The sequence below is a fragment of the Brachypodium distachyon genome, chromosome 4 (genome assembly GCF_000005505.3).
Source record: "Brachypodium distachyon strain Bd21 chromosome 4, Brachypodium_distachyon_v3.0, whole genome shotgun sequence".
NCBI classification, from domain to species: Eukaryota; Viridiplantae; Streptophyta; class Magnoliopsida; order Poales; family Poaceae; genus Brachypodium; species Brachypodium distachyon.
The window spans coordinates 9,857,850-9,879,784 of NC_016134.3; the positions used below are offsets into that span (position 1 = coordinate 9,857,850).

General features: G+C 43.4%; 1 protein-coding gene across 7 annotated transcripts; it reads left to right on the top strand.

Annotated features, from left to right (window-relative positions):
* The first annotated feature begins 13,254 nt into the window (after positions 1-13,254).
* On the top strand, positions 13,255-20,776 carry LOC100824827 (putative disease resistance protein RGA3). 7 transcript variants are annotated; one of them, XM_014902672.2, is made up of 7 exons: positions 13,255-13,654; positions 13,757-13,894; positions 14,016-14,257; positions 14,394-14,572; positions 15,235-18,246; positions 18,946-19,091; positions 19,844-20,383. In XM_014902672.2, exons 5-6 carry the CDS (start codon positions 15,298-15,300, stop codon positions 19,054-19,056), a joined length of 3,060 nt encoding a protein of 1,019 aa, XP_014758158.2. In that variant the 5' UTR covers positions 13,255-13,654; positions 13,757-13,894; positions 14,016-14,257; positions 14,394-14,572; positions 15,235-15,297; the 3' UTR covers positions 19,057-19,091; positions 19,844-20,383. The 7 variants fall into 7 exon arrangements, 2 of the variants coding, with proteins under 2 accessions (XP_014758158.2, XP_024318593.1); XR_002965983.1 differs by lacking the exon at positions 19,844-20,383 and adding an exon at positions 20,650-20,776 and having other exon boundaries at positions 13,256-13,654; positions 15,235-18,401; positions 18,733-19,091; XR_002965982.1 differs by having other exon boundaries at positions 13,256-13,654; positions 13,754-13,894; positions 15,235-18,401; positions 18,733-19,091.
* Positions 20,777-21,935: the final 1,159 nt, after the last annotated feature.

The window sequence follows — 21,935 nt, forward strand, 5'->3', positions numbered from 1 at the left end:
CGACCATCACGTGTCGAATATGTCCAATACCGTACATCTCCGGTATAAACAACGTACGACAAATCGGTGCCCTCCCGGATCATCGTAGCTTCACTTTCATTGTTCCTTCGCACGAACGTCCCGCATGACCTTGATCCCTCGACCTCAGCTTCTCCCAAGCTTCGTCCCTCGATCCCGTCATCGACCACGTTCCTCTAGCTCCGGCAACACCTGAAAGCGAACACTCAAATAACCAATACGAGCACAAGTCCACGACTTGACTCAGGGTAAGTTTCACACAACTCACACCATGTTTTCACATAAGAAATTAATGGATCAACACACCACTAGCAAAGCACTAAGTCCAAACAAGATACATGTCATCACATGAGTATCTATATTATCCAAAGTATCCACGTCAATGTTTCACCTAAAACACTTGCCAATGTTACACATCACCTATGATTTCACAAGTACAACATGTGGGCAATAAAGATGGAAGTCGCGATGGAATCTCAGAATATCTGGGAGGCGGTCGACCCTGGAGGCAAGGAGTACGCCAAGGGCGCGGCAAAGTATCGCAAGGACCGACTAGCACTGACGGCAATTCATGGGGCCCTGCCCAACGATGTGCTGCAACATATCATGGGAAAGAAATCGGCCAAAGAAGCTTGGGACACGGTGAAAACCTTGCACCAAGGTCACGCGTGTGTGCGCGAAGCAAATCTTCAGAGCTTGTTGAAAAGCTACGAAAATTTGAAGATGGGAGACGATGAATCTGACGACGCCTTCGGAGCAAGGGTCACCACGCTGGTGAACAGCATAAGGCAACTCGGCGAAACGGTCACTAAGATCTCGATAGTACGCCGATTTCTTCGTGCAGCATCTCCTCGGTATATGCAGATCGTCACCTCAACTGAGCAATGCGTGGATCTCGCAACGCTCACCGTAGATGACCTAATCGGTCGCTACAAGGCTCATGATGAGCGCCTTCGAACTTATTTTGCCAAAGGCAAGGAAGATGAGTATCTGATGCTGACTCGGGCACAATGGCAGGCTCTCAACAAGAGAAGTGGTGAATCCTGAAGTGGAAGGAAGGAGCAGCCGCGAGGGTCTACACGTGAACCGAAGAAGAAAGCTCAGCCCGCTGGTGATAAGGGAGAAGCACCAAAGTGGAAGTTTGACATCAAAAAGGTCAAGTGTCACAATTGTGGCATATACGGGCACTTTAAAACTCAGTGCCAAAAGCCAGTAAAAGAAGCAGCTTACATCGCAAAGGAGAACGATGATGAACCGGCCCTCTTGATGATGGAAATTTGTGAACTGATGGAAGAAGATGCAAATCCGCTGGAACCTGAAGCTACAGAAATGCTGAACCTTATTGAAGAGAAAGTATATCTTCATGACAAGGAAAGACAGAATTGCGCATCAAACCTGTGGTACTTGGACACAGGAGCCAGCAATCATATGACAGGCGACGAATCTCAATTCACAGAACTAAACATTGGCGTGGGAGGCACGGTGCGGTTCGGCGATGGAAGGACTGTTGGAATACAAGGACGTGGCACTGTCCTATTTGAAACCAGGAACGGCGATCACAAGGTACTAACCGATGTGTATTTTATACCGAAACTAAAGAGCAATATTATCAGCCTTGGACAACTTGAGTAACGAGGCTGCAAAATAGTGCTCGAAGATGGTTACTTGTGGGGGTACGATCGACAGAGGCAGCTACTGATGCGTGTGAAAAGGGTGAAGAACCGGCTGTACATACTCAGCCTCGATTGAGCCGAACATGTGTGCTTAGTGGCTAGCTTGGACGATGAAGCTTGGAGGTGGCACGCTCGCTATGGTCACCTAAATTTCCATGCGCTTCGTCAACTTGGCCAGAAGGAGATGGTGCGTGGCATGCCATGTGTGCAACACATAGAGCAGCTGTGTGATGGTTGCCTTGTTGGCAAACAAAGAAGGGCACCGTTTCCAAGAGAGGCACAATACCGTGCCAGCAAAGTACTAGAGCTCATGCATGGTGATCTGTGTGGGCCTATATCTCTCGCAACGCCTGCTGGAAATAAATATTTTGTACTTGTGGTTGATGACTACAGCAGGTACATGTGGATAGTTCTGCTGAAAAGTAAAGATCAGGCGTTACAAGCCTTCAAAACAATCAAGATTGCAGCTGAGGTGGAAGCTGAAGCAAAGTTGAAGGCATTCCGAACTGATCGTGGAGGGGAATTCACCCCCAATGAGTTCACCATGTATTGTGAACAACACGGGATCAAGAGATTCTTGACGGCGCCCTATACCCCTCAACAGAACGGAGTGGTGGAAAGGCGTAACCAAACAGTGGTGGCAATGGCAAGAAGTATGCTTAAGAGCAAGAATCTCCCTGGAAAGTTTTGGGGTGAAGCTGTCACTACTGCCGTCTATTTGCTCAACAGGGCACCAACAAAGAGCGTGGTTGGTATGACTCCATATGAAGCATGGTGTGGAATAAAGCCAAGTGTCGAGCATCTACGCACCTTCGGGTGCATCGCCCATGTGAAGACCGTCTCGGGTCACACCTCAAAGCTAGCGGATAGAAGCACGCCGATGATTTTCATTGGATATGAAGCTAGCTCGAAGGGACACTCAAAGGCATAAAGAGTGTATTATCCAGCAACCAGGAAGGTCCACGTCACTCGAGATGTTATATTCGAGGAAGAGAAGATGTGGCTGGGATAAAACATAACCGAGACGAGTGAACAAGGTACGAGTGAAATATTTCACGTACATTATGATAACCAGGTCGCTGCAGGTCATGGTGATGGTGGTGATGGACATCAGCATGAGGAGAATTGGGAGGAGCCCCGAACTCCTTCGGGTCACAGCGGAGGGGGTGGCAACTTCTCGTACCCGCAGTCTTACCTTGACACGAAGTATCTCTGCCGCGGCAGAGAAATCTTCTACCGCGACAGATAGGCAAGATGCAGCGGACCAGCAAAGCAGTGAAGCTACCGCGGCAGGGAATTATTCAGCCGCGGCAGAACAAACAGAAGAGGAAGAGAACCAGCGAAGCAGTGCTGCAGCCACGAATTCTGCCGCCGCGGCAGGAAACTCTGCCGCCGCGGCAGAACAGACAGAGGAAGTACAGTCAGCTTCGGGGGAAGGTTCAGCGCGAGCTATGCGACGCCTGAGATGTCGATACGTACACGTACACGTCGTCCGACTCCAGTGAAGCTTCGCCTGCTGTCTGAGTTGTATCTGCCTCCGAAGAAAATAATCAGGAAACCGAAGCCGGCTAAAACGACACGTGCAACAAGATCCAAGTGCCTACTAAGTGTTGAGGAACCAGCAACGTTTGAGGAAGCAAATGAGGAGGAAAGTTGGCGTGTGGCAATGAAAGAAGAGCTGGTTTCGATAGAAGACAACAAGACATGGAGTCTTGTTGACCTGCCCCATGGTCAGAAAGCAATTGGCCTAAAGTGGGTATACAAAATCAAGAAAGATGCCGATGGTGAAGTCGTAAAGCACAAGGCCAGATTAGTGGCTAAAGGATATGTTCAAGAGAAAGGTGTAGACTTTGAAGAAGTGTTTGCCCCGGTGGCGAGGATGGAATCAGTGAGATTTTTGATAGCACTTGCAGCTCAGAATATGTGGAAATTGCATCACATGCACGTGAAATCTGCTTTTCTGAATGGAGAGTTAGAAGAGGAAGTATATGTGAAGCAACTTCCTAGTTTTATCAAGGAAGGGGAAGAACACAGAGTGTTTAAACTACACAAAGCATTATATGGCTTGCGACAGCCACCTCGGGCATGGAACATCAAGCTGGACCGAACCTTGATTTCCCTTGGTTTTGAGAAAAGTCCTCTAGAACATGCAATGTATAAACGAGGAGTTGGAGACAGCCTTCTACTAGTTGGCATCTACGTAGAGATGATCTGTTGATAACAGGAGCACATGAAAAGGAGATTGCAAAATTCAAACTTCAGATGAAAGATTTGTTCAAGATGAGTGATCTAGGGCTGTTGACCTACTATCTGGGTATTGAGGTACATCAACAACCTGCTGGAATTTCACTTTGTCAAGAAGCATATGCAAAGAAAATTCTGAAGACTTGTGGTATGGATGATTGCAATCCAACTCATGTTCCCATGGAGCCTCGGTTCAAATTAAGTAAGAAGAGTGAGGCAGCGTTGGTTGATGCCACGGAATATAGAAGCATTGTGGGTAGTCTTCGGCACCTAGTAAACACAAGGCCCAACCTAGCATAGTCGGTTGGGATAGTGAGTCGGTAGATGGAAGCGCCTACAACTGAACATTATGCTGCTGTAAAGCAAATACTCAGGTACATAAAAGGAACAACAAATTTTGGTTGTATGTACATGAAGAAAGAAGGGGTGGCCAAGCTACATGGCTACAGTGACAGTGATATGGCAGGAGATGTGGATGACCGTAAAAGTACTTCGGGCGTTGTATATTTTCTGGGAAATAGCATGATCACGTGGTTGTCACAAAAGCAAAAGGTGGTAGCATTATCATCTTGTGAGGCTGAGTATATAGCAGTAGCAACAGCAGCATGTCAAGGAGTTTGGTTAGCACGGCTCCTAGCAGATGTGATGAATCAAGAAGTAGAACAAGTGGTGCTATATGTTGACAACAAGTCTACGATATCATTGAGTAAAAACCCAGTACACCATGACAGAAGTAAATATATTGATACTCGGTATCATTATCTGAGAGAGTGTGTGGAGGAAGGAAAGGTGGACGTCAACTATATTTGCACCGATGACAGCTTGAGGATATCTCGACGAAGTCGCTGGGAAGGCAGAAGTTCGTTGAGATGCGAGGAAGAATTGGTGTTCAAGCGGTCAAAGAGCACATCGTGCTTAGAGGGGTGAATGTTGGATAAGCACTCGTACTCGTACGCGTGATGGATTCCAGTCCGAGAAGATTTAGTATTCATCACCGTATAGGATTAGATAGCTCCTAGTATTTGCATCTATAAATATATATAATTGTTCCCTGTAAAACTTCAAACCCAGAAAATTCAGAAATAAAGAGAACAGCCTCGACACAGGCCTGTAGCAATCTCCAAACAAATCGATTCCTCTCGTGCGTGTGTTGCTTGACGTGCGTAATCGTGTTGCTTGACATGCGTGATTAGTAGAGCTAGCTGATCGCTGATCGATTGCTGCTGGCTTTGCTCTGTACGTGTACGTCTCGCCGGATTCCATCGGATCGTCGGAAAGTACTCGACGTGTTCCGATCTCTGCGATCTGAACCAACATCATATTCCTCTAATCCTAATGGCAGACCAATCCTGGTCATAGCAGCAGCTCGGGGTCTCAGGATTCACACTGCCTAGCTTGTGGAATCTCGAGGTAAACTGTACTGTACTAAATTAGATAATTAGATTCGGCAGCCAAGCCTAGGAGTTGTTAATCTATTCACTGGATGAACGCTCCTAGGTTTTTTCGAAAGGGGGGAAACCCCCGGTCTCTGCATCAATCGATGCACACATTCATTTTATTAGGAAGTTCAGTGTCACAGAAATACAACTTATGCGTTACTCAAAGTTGACACAAAAATCAGCCACCGGAATAAAAGAACAAAAAATGTCTATGCATCATGTAGCCAGAATTCTACCAGTGAACCGCCATCCACCCTGACTAAAGATATCCCGAGTAACCGTCTCCAGACGGTTGCACCCAGTACCCAAAAGCTACCGCTAGTCCACAGGGAGTAGATAAGACCACAAAAACGGATCCAGTGAGTGGCCCTGTAGAGTACCTGCAAAAAATTGAGCACTCTGGTCTTGTTAAAAACAATGTCATTACGGTCATTCCAAATAGCCCAACAAACAACAGAAACTCTCACCCGAATTTGAGCTTTAAGTTTTTTATCAACACCATTCAACCAATTCCCAAACATATTTGTGACATTGGTTGAAGGTGGCAAATTAAAAGAAACATGAACAATTTGCCACAAAAAACGAGCATAAGGACAAGATATAAACAAGTGATGGATAGTCTCCTCTAATCCGCAAAAACAGTTTACACCCATCCCAATTGCGCTTAGCAAGATTGTCCTTTGTGAGCAGCACTTTCCTATAAAGAAACCACATAAAAATCTTGATTTTCAGAGGTATTTTAATCTTCCATAAATATTTTTGAGGAAAAACAATATTTCCGTCCATTAAGTCCCTATACATAGACTTAACCCTAAAAACCCCATTTGTCTTAAGTTTCCAAGAAAAACATCAAGATCAATAGAAAGGTGAACCATCATTAAACGTTGGACTAAATGTAACCAAGATGTCCATTTATCCCCTGTCAGTGTACGTCTAAATCCAATATTCAGAGGAACAGATGACAGAGCAGTCGCAACCAAAACACTTTTTCGTTGCACAATCTTATATAATGATGGATATTGCTGGGCAAGAGGTCTATCACCAAGCCAAGTATCTTCCTAGAACCGAGTGCTCATTCCATTCTCAACAATAAAGGAACCACGATTGAAAAAAGCTGTCTTAACTCGCATAAGTCCTTGCCATAGCCTGAACTTGAGAAAGAGTTTTAGAATGAAGGTATTTATTAAGCAACAACTGTTGCCACATACCCTCCTCATTAAGAAGCTTAAACAGCCATTTGCTGAGTAAACACACATTTTTAATATCCAAAAGCTCTATCCCCAACCCCCCTTGTTCTTTAGGACGACAGATAATATTCCACTTTGTTAAACGATACTTTCGTTTATGTTCATCACTTTGCCAAAAAAACTAGATCTATAAAAATCAAGGCGCTTCCGTACCCCTTTAGGTATTTCAAGGGAAGACAACATAAACATTGGCATACTTGTGAGAACAGAATTAATATGCACAAGGCGATCTCCATATGAGAGTAACTTGCCTTGCCAACATCCCAATTTTTTCTCAAAGCGGTCCTCAACAGACTTCCATTCCTTGTTAAGGAGCTTCCTATAATGAATAGGGATACCCAAATATTTAAAAGGCTGAAGCGATCCTCCCCCTTACAAAGGGTTCGATCTCTGTGCTTACTGTGCTAGTCCCTGGATCGACTCACTAGCACACACAGTTTCATGATGAAGTATACAGAAACGAAGGTCAAAAGTACTTTATTACATCGCATCATCCAGAATTTAAATAGTACTTACAACCTCGCATGACCTCTTGGGTCAACATAAAACAAATACTGTTTTCTCATCATAAAACAATGTTTCGAAACTGCAGCGAAAAAGGGGATAACAAAAGGGCCTCAACTACTCCACGGTGAGAGCATGTTGGAATGTAAGCACATGACCCATGACAAAACGACGAACCTCACTCATCGTCGGATCCACCTGCATTGTTAATTGCAGCCACTAGGTGGTCAATACATTTGAATGTATTGGCAAGCTCACCAGAGTTATAAAGGACCTACCAAGTATATGCATAATTTGGCTATGTGGAGTTTGGCTGTTTGCATAGAAGCATCATTGTTTAGTTTTGAATTCTATTGGACACGGGGTAGAAACACCCATGCTCCTATTAACCTAGGCACATTGAGTAGAAACATCAATGCTCCTACCCTGTTCAATCCACTCGTTTTATTATGAAGTTTGAAATGAGTGAGACCTTCCTTACAGCTCCAATGTCCAGTTGCTCATAATTGTCCGTAACCGGGGACACGGCTAAGTACTTAGTTTGACACTCTCGAGAGGTGGTACACTTTACCCACAAGAAATCGACGTGTTAATCCCTTGCTGTCCTCAGGGTAGAGTAGCAACGGCATCGATTACAGGAATTTTCAGAACATATTCCCCCAAACCACCTGAGGGACGCGTTCCAACCTACACTGCTACATACCGATGTCACCTCGGATCCAGGTTCATATTTCTTACATCCATCCTGGCAGAGCCCATAATACCATGTGGTTGTACTGGAGCTACTAAACAGGAAACTAGTCCAGTCTCTGGTTATCCCGGGTGGCATCCCACATTGTGACGCAGGCGCTCCCTGAATCGCACGGGGAGACGACCATGGACGCTCCCGAATCACACGGAGAGACAACTCAGCGGGCCCCATAGAAATGGACCTAACGTCACGACATCCGAAAACTCAAAGCAGCCCACCCAGGACGGTTCATTGAATTACTTGTTTTGCCATACACTAGGAAAATCATATTGTAATTCAATAGTATCACATTGTAATAATACCACCCTCGTATATTATCATAGCATAGCATTTTACTACTACGATGGCAATTGGTGGTAAGGTCATGACAAAGGGTATCCTATACTACAAGGACAGATCATAGCTAGCATAGATACAGTAATAACCCTAACAATGCAACTAATAAAATCTAGTGCATAATAAAATAATGGGATGATGGTCAAAGTGAACTTGCCTTGATAGTAGTTGGTATTCAAACACTCTTCGCAATCACACAGTTCGCTCTCCGAGAAAACTAAACAACACAAACAATGCATACATAAACACACCATACAAACAAAAGAACAAGTATGCCATGATGCAATGCAAAACATGTGACATGAGTGGGTTTCTTTTATTTGGGTGATCTACTGGTCCAAAACAAGGATGATTAAGACAAAAGTATTAGGGTTTTTAAACAAAAGCAAAAGCTACGGTTTAAACACTAAAATAAGGTTTTATTTGCATCTGCAAAACAATTTAATTCAAAATATTTATTTATCTGTCCCATTGGACAGAGGACATTAAAACAAAATTTTGGGCACTGGTTTCATTAAAAAAGGGCTTCTAAATAATTAACTATGATTTAAATGGTATAAAACACTATTCTGTAATTTGAATGTGATTCAAACATTCAAATTTGAAATTGGACAGTGCCAAAAGATTCTACAAATCCTAAGGATTCCAAAAAGGTGTGGATCCTTAAATTTGGCCAAACAGATTAAAAGATATGATAATTTGAAGTTACAGGGGCTTTTCTGTAAAAGTGCCATTTAATTAAACCGGGGAATTAATTTTTCAATTTAATCGGGGACACGTGGCGCTTTCTAATTGGACGGTACCGGTTCGGGTTTATAATTAAAACCGAGCCGTTAGATCTAACTTATAAAGATCGGACGCTCCATAGTGCATACCGATTCGTTTTATAAGTGATCTAATCCTAGCCATCGATCTAGATCGGACGGACGTGGGAGCTCGAGGCTTACCGGTGGCGGGTTAGGTTTCCGGCGACGCGGGGCGCGGCAGCGGGCGGTTCCGGCGAGGCGGGCGTGACGGGGAGGTCACGGGCGAGCGCGTCACGTCGGGGCGGAGGCGCCGGTGGCGGCGGCGGGGCTCGGGCGCTTCGGGGTCGGCGCCTAGGACGAAGGCGAGCGCGGTGGCATGGCACGAGCTCCGGCGAGGCTTCGGGTGGTGGCGGGGGTGGCGCTGCAGGGCACAAAAAAGATGGCGGCGCGCGTCAGGAGATGCGCGAGAGCGAGAGGGAGGAGATAGGGTAGGCGGGGGTGGCTCTCGACCTTTAGGTTGCCGGTGACGAGCTCGAGACGGCGGTGGACTCCGGCGAAGCTTCGGCGAAAAATTGCAGCGGCGTGGTCGCGCGATTGACTGGGGAAGCAAGGGGAAGCAAGGGGAAGAAGAGAGGGGGTCGCGGGGTTTAAAAGGACGCGCTCGGGGCTGCAAAAGGAAGGGCGGGCGAGGAGATTGGGGCGGTGACGGCGCGCGGCGGCGAAGAAGGAAGGCGGCGCGCGTCGCGGGCGCCTTCCAAACGAGGAAGAAGCCCCTGACAGGTGGGCCCCACCTGTTAGCGGGTGCGGGCACGGCGCGGGGCGCTGCTGGGCTGGGCTGCACGCGCGCGTGCGTGAGGAATGGGCCGGTTCGGCCCAAAGTGGCCGGGCCGGTCCGTTTCTCCCTTTTTTTTTCTTTTAGCCCTTTTCTTTTTCTGCTTTTCTCATTTCTTTGATAACTTTTGATTTTGAACTCCAAATTGGTCCAAATAAATTCCAGATAATTTGTAAAATCATGTTTTACCATGATACAACTTTTGGGAGTGATTTCCCATCAAAATGAAATATATAAAAAATACATTTGCCCTATAAATGCCCTTAAGGCTATAAAGTTATTTAAATAAAATACTTTTTCAACTCCAAATAATTATCCAAAAATTATGGGATAGCTTATATATGCATTAAACCCCTTTTATACATAAAACCTATTGGTTTGAAAATCCAAAGCTCAAATGGGTGTAAACCCTAGGGTTCAAAATGAAACAAAGTCTTTTAAAGCCTTTTGAGATTCAAATTTGAATTTAAATATGCAATTGTGGCATCATGCTCATGGGTGCAATGCATAAGTAAAAGTTTGAAATTTTGGGATGTTACAAAGGCAAAGACCCAGACTCGCATCCAAAGAGACGCTTATATTGATGTTCGTCATCTTTTGCTCGACCAAAGCAAAAGAGCTCACTTTTATGAAAATTAATCTTCAGTCCCGAAAGTTGTTCGAAAATACATAGAATAAGTTTCATAGTAACGGCTTTCTCAAAGTCGTGCTCCATGAAAATAATAGTATCATTAGCATATTGTAAAATAGACACACCTCCGTCAACCAGATGAGGGCTGAGACCCCCAACTTGGCCATCCTCCTTAGCCCTTGCAATGAGGATAGCAAGCATATCGGCAACAATATTAAAAAGGATCGGGGACAAAGGATCACCCTGTCTTAATCCTTTTTTGGTTTGGAAATAATGACCAATATCATCATTAACCCTTATCCCGACACTTCCCCCTTGCACAAACTGAGCAATCCACTCGCACCACTTTGGAGCGAAACCTTTCATACGCAAGACTTGTTGTAAGAAGGGCCAATTCACTTTATCATACGCCTTTTCAAAATCAATTTTAAAAAAGACACCATCCATTTTCTTCCTTTGAATTTCATGGATAGTTTCATGAAGCACAACAACACCCTCAAGAATGTGTCTCCTAGGCATAAAAGCAGTCTGAGTCGGCCTAACAACCCTATGGGCAATCCCAGTAATGCGATTAGTACCGACTTTGGTAAAAAATTTGAAGCTAACATTAAGGAGGCATATAGGTCTATACTGCTGAATTTGAACCGCATCCTCCTTTTTGGGGAGAAGGCAAATAACACCAAAATTCAGTCTAAATAATGGGAGCTCCCCTGACTGTAACTGGACAAACATGGCCATCAAGTCATCCTTGAGAACCTCCCAAAAACATTGATAAAACTCCGCAGGGAACCCATCCGGTCCCGGAGCTTTATTATGCTCCATCTGAGAGATGGCATCATGCACCTCCTTCTCAGTGAAGGGCGCCACAAGGAAACCATTCTCCTTCGGAGACAACTGCGCAATATCATGTGTCATATCCTCCATCAAAGAGAAAGAATTTGGGACCGGTGCCCCAAAGAGTTTCTTATAATACTCCGAAATGTAGGTACTTAAATTATGTTGACCAACAATAGTGCCCTCATCTTGTTCAAGTTGTACAATTTTTTTCTTCCTATGTTTCCCATTCACGATGAGGTGAAAATATTTAGTATTATTACCCCCCTCCTGTACATGTTTAACCTTAGCCCGTTGAGACCACTTAGTCTCTTCATCACGTCTAAGTTTGGACACATGATCATTAGCATCCCTCAAAACGTCCCGTTCAGATGCACATAGAGGAGCAGACTCAGCTTTGACGTCCAAGAAATCAATGATCTGCAAAAGCCGGTCTCGCTCTTTTTTATACAGACCACTCAATTGCTTGGCCCACCCACGAAGAAAACTACGAAGGTGACGAATCTTATTCTGCCATCTCTCAATCGGGGTTTTACTTGCAGTGATCGAAGCCCACTCGGCCGCAACCATGTCATAAAACCCATCCTGTCTAAGCCAAGACAGCTCAAAAGAAAATTTAGCTTTGTTACCGAGGTGAGCTTGTTCACCTGAGTCAATGAGTAAGGGGGTATGATCTGACCCCGAGCGGGTCAGAGCCTGCACCGACACAAGAGGAAACTTTTGCTCCCACTCAATACTTGTAAGAACACGATCAAGTTTCTCGTATGTTGGAATTTCTCTACGGCTGGCCCAAGTATATTGTCTTTCCGAGAGAACTAATTCTCTAAGGTCGAGACTCTCAATAATAGCATTAAAAATAAAAGGCCATCTAGCATGGAAATTTTCATTGTTTTTCTCTTCCCGTCGACGAATAATGTTAAAATCCCCCCCCCCCCCCCGTTACCATCATAGGGAGCGATTCTGACTCACAAACTCTGACCAACTCAGCCAAGAAGTCGGGCTTATGTGTTTCCTGAGCGGCACCATATACCAAGACCAAGACCCACTCAAACCCATCATGTTTAGATTCTAAGAAGAACGCTCCTAGGTATTAACTTATATCGTTGCCAACAAGGCAGCCAATGGGCAGCACGTTAATTTCTTCCACAAGCTAGTCTCAACTCCATCAAAATCATTCCCAGCAACAAAATCTGTGTATAATTGGCACTCTAACCATCATAGCTGTCTGCTTAGTTTGCCTCCATATATTTCGACCCAGACTATATGTAAGTAAGATATTCATCTCTGCAAAGTCGTCCTATCTGAATCAGGTTTCTTCTCTACTTTACCTTGAACTAACCATCAGTTGTATCAGAATTTTCAGTTCATTTTGCGGTACTTAACATTTCACCTGACTTGAGTTTTCTGATTTTTGCAGTTTATGTTTGGACGAGTATCAAATTGCGTGTTACATTATGGTTTCACACGTGAATCTCAAGGTGCTGATACTGACGAATTCTCCTAAAGCAGCGTTGGTACTTGCAAATTAATGGTTTCATCGGAGCAGAGCCAACAGCATCATATGGGGATTTTTTTTTTATTGGCGACTCTGTAGACTGTGCTATCTAGTCTACACTCATGTATAGGCTGACCGACTGACCTGCTCGCGAGCTGAACATTGTTTCCAACTCCATAATGTCATGTACACACGACCTGTCCTACTTGATTATGAACTATCACCAAACTTGTTTTTCGTTTAACCTGGTTTTCTTGCAAATAACACAATTATAGACAAAATGTGATGGTGTGAGTTCGAAAAACAAAGATGACTAAATTTGTTTCCTGTGCAAATGTATTAACTGGACATTGTGCTAGTTGCATGAAAAGAAAATGTGAGAAAAACACTACCTTAAAATGATAATACCAGAAAAAGAAAATTTTCCATTCTGTACTCTGGTTGCTCGACTTCTTCCTCATTGTTCTCTTTGACCGACACATGCGCACAGCACCCTCTCTTTATTAATAGAACTGAAATCCCAACTCTGGTTGGTTCTTCCCCATTGGCCCCTTCCAATTCCAGGCTTTCTCCCCTTCTGATGGCCTGCTCGACAGGAGGCGGAAATCCAGCCCTTCAAGTCATGGTCCTAATTAGTCCTAAATAGAACTCATCTGAACAAAACTGTTCTCACAAGGTTTCACATGGCCTCCTTGTGGGATCTCGAGGTGATTACTACTTGATTAGATTAAGCCCAGCAACCAAGGTTAGATCTATGCAGCGTTCCTAGTTGAATTTTCTCACAAGAATCAATACGATTGCGCCGGGCATGCATTAGTAGACTGTGCTGTTTAGGTTCCCACTTCCCAGCCACTTTCTCTGCTCTTGCTTTGCTCTGGTGTACTACTTGCTGCTGTTTGCCCTGGTAAGCTCCATGCCACACTGGCATCAGGAGATCAAGAGATAGTTGCAATTTCTTTCTTTCTATTCTCTTGAGTTGATAAACTTATGCCTGCTTTTCCAGCAGCATATCGATACATTCTGTTCATTCCTGTTGGCCGGCAGAAGTTTGTCCTGCAGAGTGTTGAGGCAGGAAACAGTTGGTATTAACACATATCGCCCTCCTTCTGCAGGCTGCAGCACTCATCAGCTGACCCATATTCAGGTATGTTTTCTCAGTGTTCTTTGTCTCTAATTCATGCGGCAGTACCCGTAGGATTTTTCTAAGGGTGTGCAACTCTCCTAGATGATAAGAAGAGACAAATCTTAACCATTTATATGACCAGGTTTCACATTTTCTGATGGAAACTTGAGGAGGTAAACAGATCAGGCTGCCAAATAGTCTTACCTGCATTCTGGTCCCGTTGATCATCCTTCATCGGTGCAGACCCAGCTCAAGTTTCATGACCGGCGCACTTGTTTGTATTGTTTGTTGGACTTCTTATCAAAGAGATCTTGTCAGGAGAGAACAATTAATATGAACACATCCCGCCCTTCTTTAGCAGCCTAATCAATTTACCTTATCCAGGTATTTTTGCTACTTCTGATTCTTGTATTCTCTAGTTCTGATAGCTTTGTTCAGTGATAGTAATTCTTGTTTTCACTGAACGAGCTTTCTTTCAAGGGAATAGAGTACTTCACCTTCTCCTTTTTTTATTGTGTAGCAGTGAGGCTTTCTTGGTGACTGGCTTATAATCTTCTAATATCTCTTCTATACATCGGTCTATTCAACCAGTTCTCATTTCCTTCGGGCAAAATGGGTTGATCACTGGAGCGAGATGATTACTATATATTGGTTCTTGTAATCAACCGTTTATTTCTTTCTGAAAGATTGGTTTGAAAGGTATGGTTTGTACTTTATTCCAGATCGTGCATCCTTGTTAGTGAAATATCAATTACAGTTAGTGATCTAGACGTTTCATCATTGCTGCAACTGAGTATTACTTGGTTTTAGAAAATAATCAAAGAAATAAAAACTCACAAAACCTTGCTTTAGTACTGAATTTTTAAACGAACGCCCGAAGATCCAGTTACTTAAGCCAATGTAGCAAAACAAGTGAAGTACCAACGTTTTTTTTCGAAAAGGGGAAGCGATCCCCGGCCTCTGCATCAATTGATGCACACAGCCATTTTTATTGCAAAGTGATCAAAAGTCATACAATTCACTGATCAGCGATAGTCGATACAAAGATAAGCCAACGAAATAGCTCTAACAAGACGAATAGCTCTAACAAGTGGAGTACCAACGTACTGACTATCAAACATGAATGTGGATCCTTTTCCTCAATCAGTTTCGATGCAGTTGATTTACTTGATTCAAGGTACCTTGTGTATTAGCTCACCATCCCCATGGGCTGGTAGTCCCAATATATATACATTTATTTTCAAAATTTAAACAGCCAATAGGTGGCATTATCTCTGTATTTCTGTTTCAAGGGTATGAATTTAGTCAACACTTTCTACTTTTTGAACCATCTTAATACATGATATGCGTTTTTTTTTCAGCCTCCAAGTTTGCGACACTTCTAGAGAAATTGCTTCGTGGTGGATCAACCTTGTCAAGCTTGTATGATGGCAGCCATACTAGATTCTCTTGTTGGGTCATGTGCCAAAAAATTGCAAGAAATCATTACAGAAGAGGCGGTTCTGATTCTAGGGGTAAAAGAAGACCTCAGAGAACTGCAGCGGACAATGACACAAATACAATATTTCCTTAGTGATGCTGAGCAAAGGAGAACAGAAGAGTCTGCAGTAAACAATTGGCTTGGTGAGCTGAGAGATGCTATGTATTATGCTGATGATATTATTGACTTGGCAAGGTCTGAAGGATGCAAGCTACTAGCTGAAAGTCCTTCATCATCAAGAAAGTCAACTTCATGTATTGGCAGGTCGTTTTTCACTTGCATTCCTAATGTTCAGAAGCGTCACAAGATTGCCGTTCAAATCAGAGACTTCAATGCTGAGCTTCAGAAGATTTCAGAGCTCGGCGAAAGATATTTAAAGCTTCAGAATATGCAGCCTAAAGCAGAAGTTCCGACAGTGAAGCAAATGGCAACTAGCCACCTCGTGGAGCCTAATCTTGTGGGAAAGGAAACATTACATGCTTGCAGAAGATTGGTTGAACTGGTGCTTGCACACAAGGAAAATAAGGCCTATAAGCTTGGTATTGTTGGAACAGGAGGGGTTGGAAAGACAACACTAGCTCAGAAAATATATAATGACCAAAAGATAAAAGGACAGTTCGGCAACCAAGTATGGATCTGTGTTTCTCAGAATTACTCTGAAGCTGCTCTTTTGAAGGAAATTCTTCGAAATTTCGGGGTACACCATGAGCAAAATGAAACTGTGGGAGAGCTCAGCAGCAAGCTTGCAACGGCCATTGCAGATAAAAGTTTCTTCATTGTGTTGGATGATGTTTGGGTGCCTGAGGTTTGGACCAATTTACTGAGAATTCCATTACATGCTGCTGCAACTGGAGTCATTCTTGTAACAACTCGACATGATACAGTGGCACATGTGATTGGAGTGGAAGATCTGCATCGAGTTGATTTGATGCCAGCAGATGTTGGATGGGAGTTGCTTTGGAAGAGTATGAACATTAGTGAAGTAAAAGATGTGCAACACCTGCAGGAAATAGGGATGGATATTGTTCGTAAATGTGGTGGACTTCCTCTCGCAATCAAGGTTGCTGCTCGTGTTCTATCAACTGAAGACAAAACTGAGAATGAGTGGAGAAAATTTATCAATAGAAGCGCTTGGTCTGTTGGCACTCTTCCTACTGAGCTCAGAGGTGCTTTGTACATGAGTTATGATGACCTCCCACGTCATCTAAAGCAGTGTTTCCTTAATTGTGGTACGTATCCCGAAGATTGGGTCATGCAGCGTGATTACATTGCCATGTCATGGGTTGCTGAAGGATTTATACTGGAGCAAAAAGGCCAACTACTAGAAGACACAGCAAACGAGTACTACTATGAGCTTATCCATCGGAATCTCATCCAACCAGATGGTTCAACTTTTGACCTTGCAAAATGCAAAATGCATGACCTCTTAAGGCAGCTTGCTTGTTATTTATCAAGAGAAGAGAGTTTTGTTGGAGACCCTGAATCATTAGGGGCTATAAATATGTCAAAACTGCGACGCGTTACTGTTGTCACTGAGAAAGATATTTTGGTGTTACCTAGCATGGTTAAGGGTGAACTTAAGGTGCGGGCTTTCCAAACTGATCAGAAGGCATGGAGTGTTGAGGATACATTTTTCAAGAAGATTCCATCTATTCGTGTTTTGAATCTGAGTGACTCACTTATAGAAAGAATCCCAGATTATATAGGAAATTTGATCCACTTGCGTCTACTTGATCTCGATGGTACAAACATATATTTTCTGCCAGAGTCAGTAGGCTCTCTCATGAACCTCCAAGTACTAAATTTGTCAAGATGCAAAGCTCTGAACAGCCTTCCTTTGGCAATCACTCAACTGTGCACTTTAAGGCGCCTTGGTCTGCGTGGTACACCGATTAATCAAGTACCAAAAGAGATAGGCAGATTGGAATACCTCAATGATTTAGAAGGATTTCCCGTCGGTGGTGGCAGTGATATTGGTAAAACACAAGATGGATGGAAGTTGGAAGAGTTGGGGCATCTGTTGCAGCTAAGGAGGCTTCAGGTCATCAAATTGCAAAGAGCAGATCCTTGTGCTACAGATTCATTGCTAGCAGACAAAAAATATCTGAAACTTTTGAGTCTATGCTGCACGAAACATCCAATTGAACCTTACTCAGGAGAAGATGTTGGCAATATTGAGAAGATCTTTGAGCAACTTATCCCTCCACACAACCTGGAAGATCTAGTTATTGCTGGTTTGTTTGGCCGAAAGTTTCCCACCTGGCTTGGTACAACCCATTTGGTCTCAGTCAAATACTTGAAGCTCATAGACTGCAAGTCCTGTGTGCATCTTCCCCCACTCTGTCAACTATCAAACCTAAAATACCTAAGAATTGATGGAGCAGCAGCAGTTAGCAAGATTGGGCCCGAATTCGTGGGCTGCAGGGAGGGAAATCCCAGATCCACGGTGGCAGTTGCTTTCCCCAAGCTTGAAACGTTGATCATCAAGAATATGCCCAACTGGGAGGAGTGGTCCTTTGTTGAAGAAGGAGATGCAGCGGCAGCATCTATGGAAGGGGAAGATGACGGATCTGCTGAGATTCGAAAAGGGGAAGCCCCGTCTCCAAGGTTGCAGGTGCTGCCACGCTTGAAGAGGTTGGAACTTGTAGACTGCCCCAAGCTGAGAGCTCTCCCATGGCAGCTTGGACAGGAGGCCACCTGCTTGGAAGGTCTCGGATTGAGAGGAGCAAGCAGCTTGAAGGTGGTGGAGGACCTCCCGTTCCTCTCTGATATGCTTTCAATCGCGGGATGTGACGACCTAGAGAAGGTCTCAAACCTTCCGCAAGTGAGAGACCTACGTGTGCAACTTTGTCCAAACCTGAGACTTGTTGAGGGGTTAGGTAGTTTGCAGCAGGTGTTGTTGACTAATGATATGCGTGAGATCTCCTCACTGTGGTTGCCCGGGCTTCAGCAGCAGTGCATGCAACATCACGGTGAAGACTTGGGTATCTACCCATGGACATGGTGATTACACGTAGCTGCCTGATTACATGGTCACAAAGATGTGAGGTAAAACCATTAACCATTTCTATTTACATTTTGGTACACACCTTATCTACCTCTGTTTTTTTCGGAACTTGCTAGCTAGCTATGATTCCTTCATGTATATGCTGGACAATCATGTCTGAGTTCTGAAATCTCACACACATTGATACGGTGGTTTCATTAGTTGAAATTAATGTGTTGAAGGGTGCTATAAAATTGAACACGCCTGTTACTGCTATTTTTCTGGCAAAATTCTACTGGATGTATATTTCAACTAGGACATATGTTAAATATGTACGGATCTCGCTTCTTTTGGTGCTGAGTTGTCATGTACTCTTATGCTCTCCCACGGCAGCTTGGACATGAGGCCACCAGCTTGGAACTGCTCGGATTGAGAGGAGCAAGCAGCTTGAAGGTGGTGGAGGACCTCCCGTTCCTCTCTGAGAGGCTTTTAATCGAGGGATGTGATGACTTAGAGAGGGTCTCAAATCTTCCTCAAGTGAGAGAGCTACGTGTAGACGATTGTCCAAAGCTAAGGTGTGTTGAGGGGCTAGGAAACTTGCGGCAGCTGTGGTTAGATGAGGATATGCAAGAGATCTCTGAGCTCTGGGTCTCCGGGCTGCAACAGAAGTGCCAAAGGCTTCACGATGAAGACCTGGATGTGTACGACTGGGCTTGATTATCAGCCTTGCTGTATGCAATCTGAAGACTGAGGTAATGCCCAATTACCCATTCAATACCTAGTTTGATGCCTTATCTAGTTTGATTCACGTTTGTGCTCTTCTTTGCCACATCGTATGGTATGTCTCTAGTACTAGTTCATGTTAGGGTCTCAAGAATCTTCAAAGCAATATTTAGTAGTACTACTTTTATGTTTCTAAGCAATATTTAATTTTTTTTCTCTCTCAGTTACCTGATCGCAGTATTGTACTCTTTTGGGTTCAGAGTTGCTGTCACGCCCAGCTTACATGGCAGGGGCTGTGCTTTTATACATTCCGAAAAGAGCTCTAGTAGATGCTTTCCAATTAGATGGGAGCAAAGATTGCGTGCTTAAATAAACATATATCAGTGACACTAGTTTAGCTCTTTGTTAGATAATACAATTGCATTCAAAATATATTATATATAAGTGCCCTGGTGCATTTTTTGTTAAAAAGACTACTAGGTCTGATTCTTTTTCTTTTAAATATGTTTATACAATCGACGGTGTTAGTGTTACTAACCGATATTTTATCGATCCTCCAACGGTGGTGATATGTTAACCTCGATGCCATTTACTGTGATAAATATATGCATGTGACATAGTTGTGTTGAGCATGTTTATCTCACCTGGCATATGTCGAATAGGTAGCACCTCTCTTGTGTTGGACTTTGAATCTTTATGTAGTCTTACATGGTGCATCTACTTGCATTCCTTTCATCATCTACGTGATCATGCTTATTTCGTGTGCTTGTTTATTTTGTAGGCTATTTAGTCTGAAGAGGTGTTGAACTTTCTGTTGATAATTGAAATAGGCGCGGCAAGTGGTATCTTTGAGAGAAAATACAAAAAATAGTATAGGTAAAAAATCCGAAGAAACGATCAAACCAAAATGGCAAAAAAAAGTGAAAACAAAGATCCAAAAAAAATTGAAAACAAAAATGGCAAAAAAAAAGAGAGAAAATAAAAATCCAAAAAAGTTTCTTTATTTGTCTTGTAATTTACTTTTCAGCAAACGTGTCTATGCGTGTGTTTGTGTTTTGGTAGAGTAGGCAACTCCGTCTATGTGAGGAACTGTGGACAAATGTTATAATTATGTCACATAGCCGGTTCCAAACCCGGGGAAAGGAGGAGGACCAAATCATGTTGCAGCTTCTTCGTATCAACAAATGTAGAACTTGTGTTGCATAGCCGGTTTGAAACTCATCACATGATTCTTGTATGCCGTTTACACATGTATACAGATGGAATGTACTGATGTCAGCTCGGAAGACCATCAAGAAGCTAATCACAAGGATTTACGCAATTATGCCTATATAGAGTTTTTTTACGGTACCTTGGTAAGGTACTCCAATTATCTAGTTGAGAGTACCAATTAAATCTGGCCATTCATTAGGGGCAAATTAGACATTTTCTCACCACTACAGAATCTTTAGATTCCTAACTGAGTTTGAATCCCTAATCAATTTGATCGCCGCCGCCGAGGAGCAGCTCCTCACCTAGCATCGGCCAATCGGACTATCTTATCAACTGCAATTGTCTCGCGAATACTAATGATCCTCCCGATCCCAGGTGCTCGCCCGTCTTTGACCGGCAAACGTCCCTGGCGCGCTGCAGTAGTCACTCAAGATCTGAAGCAAGAACGCTACAAGTTTGTTGATTGATTCATGTTGATCTCTTCTTAATCTTAACACAAGAAAGAAAATATCATCTGGTGATCTCTTTTGGTTTCACTGTATGATGCTTGGCTTCGGTAGATTAAGATGCATGTATTGTAAATTTCAAGAAAGTCCAATACTCATCCATTAACGGAGAAAGAAGAACTTCATATATAAGAGGAAGAACAGGTCGAAACAAATAAAACATCCAGAGAGGGCAAGAGGCAGATGAATCATCGTTTCATATAAACAAACAACAGTTGCGTAGGAGGCCGGAAGGGCCTCAATTGAATCTAGTTGAAACGGCAAACGTCCTTCCGGTTATGCCGCTAATACAAACAATTACAGTTTTACCCTTTGAGATTTGGTACTCCCTCATATTTATCGGTGGCACTCCCTAGTTGTTACCCTGGAGTACAAGTAATTTGCAGCCCTTGGATGGGATGAAATGGATGGTCCATATTAATATAAGGGTACTGTAAAAGAGCTCCCTATATATCATCCGGTTTTGATTAGAGGAATTCGGTACAAATTTATGAAATACGTAGCATGTTTGTTTGTTTTCTCCGTGGGCAGGTTATCTGTTTGTTTGTTTCATGGTAGGAAAACTGAATGCGAAGCCCAGGGCCAGTAGCATACGAGAAATGAACCCAAACAAACTGCTGCTGCTTCCTGTTGCTTCACTTGATCTTCTTCCTTCTTCACCGCTTTCTCTGGCCGCTGCCCTTGCCGGCATCAATGGAGCTCCTGCTGGTTTCGATTCCCTTTCGATTCGATGCATCCCCTGCCGCTCTGTTCTGTGTATGTAATTACGCATATTTTTCCTTCTCCAGCACAAACGACTATATATCTACTACCTCCATTTCATAATTCTTGTCGAAATCTTACATGTATCTAGACACTTTTTAGAAATAGATACATCCATTTTTAGACAAATTTGAGACAAGAATTATGAAACGGAGGGAGTAGCATTTACTGACCGTCGATTTTTTTCAGAGGGTAGTTCACTGGCAAATAGCAATGCACAGCAACTGCCAGTAAATGTCTCCAATCACCCTCTGACGCTTGTAAATGTCTCACATCTTGTCTAGATAGTGTTGATCGTGCACCTGAAACGTTTAAATTAACCTGCTCCCTCCGTCCAACAAAGAATGTCTCAATTTTGACTAAATTTAAATGCATTTATACACTAAGTCATGT

Coding starts and splice junctions, on each gene's coding strand:
- LOC100824827 (XM_024462825.1), top strand. CDS start 15,298: ATGATGGCAGCCATACTAGATTCTCTTGTTGGGTCATGTGCCAAAAAA.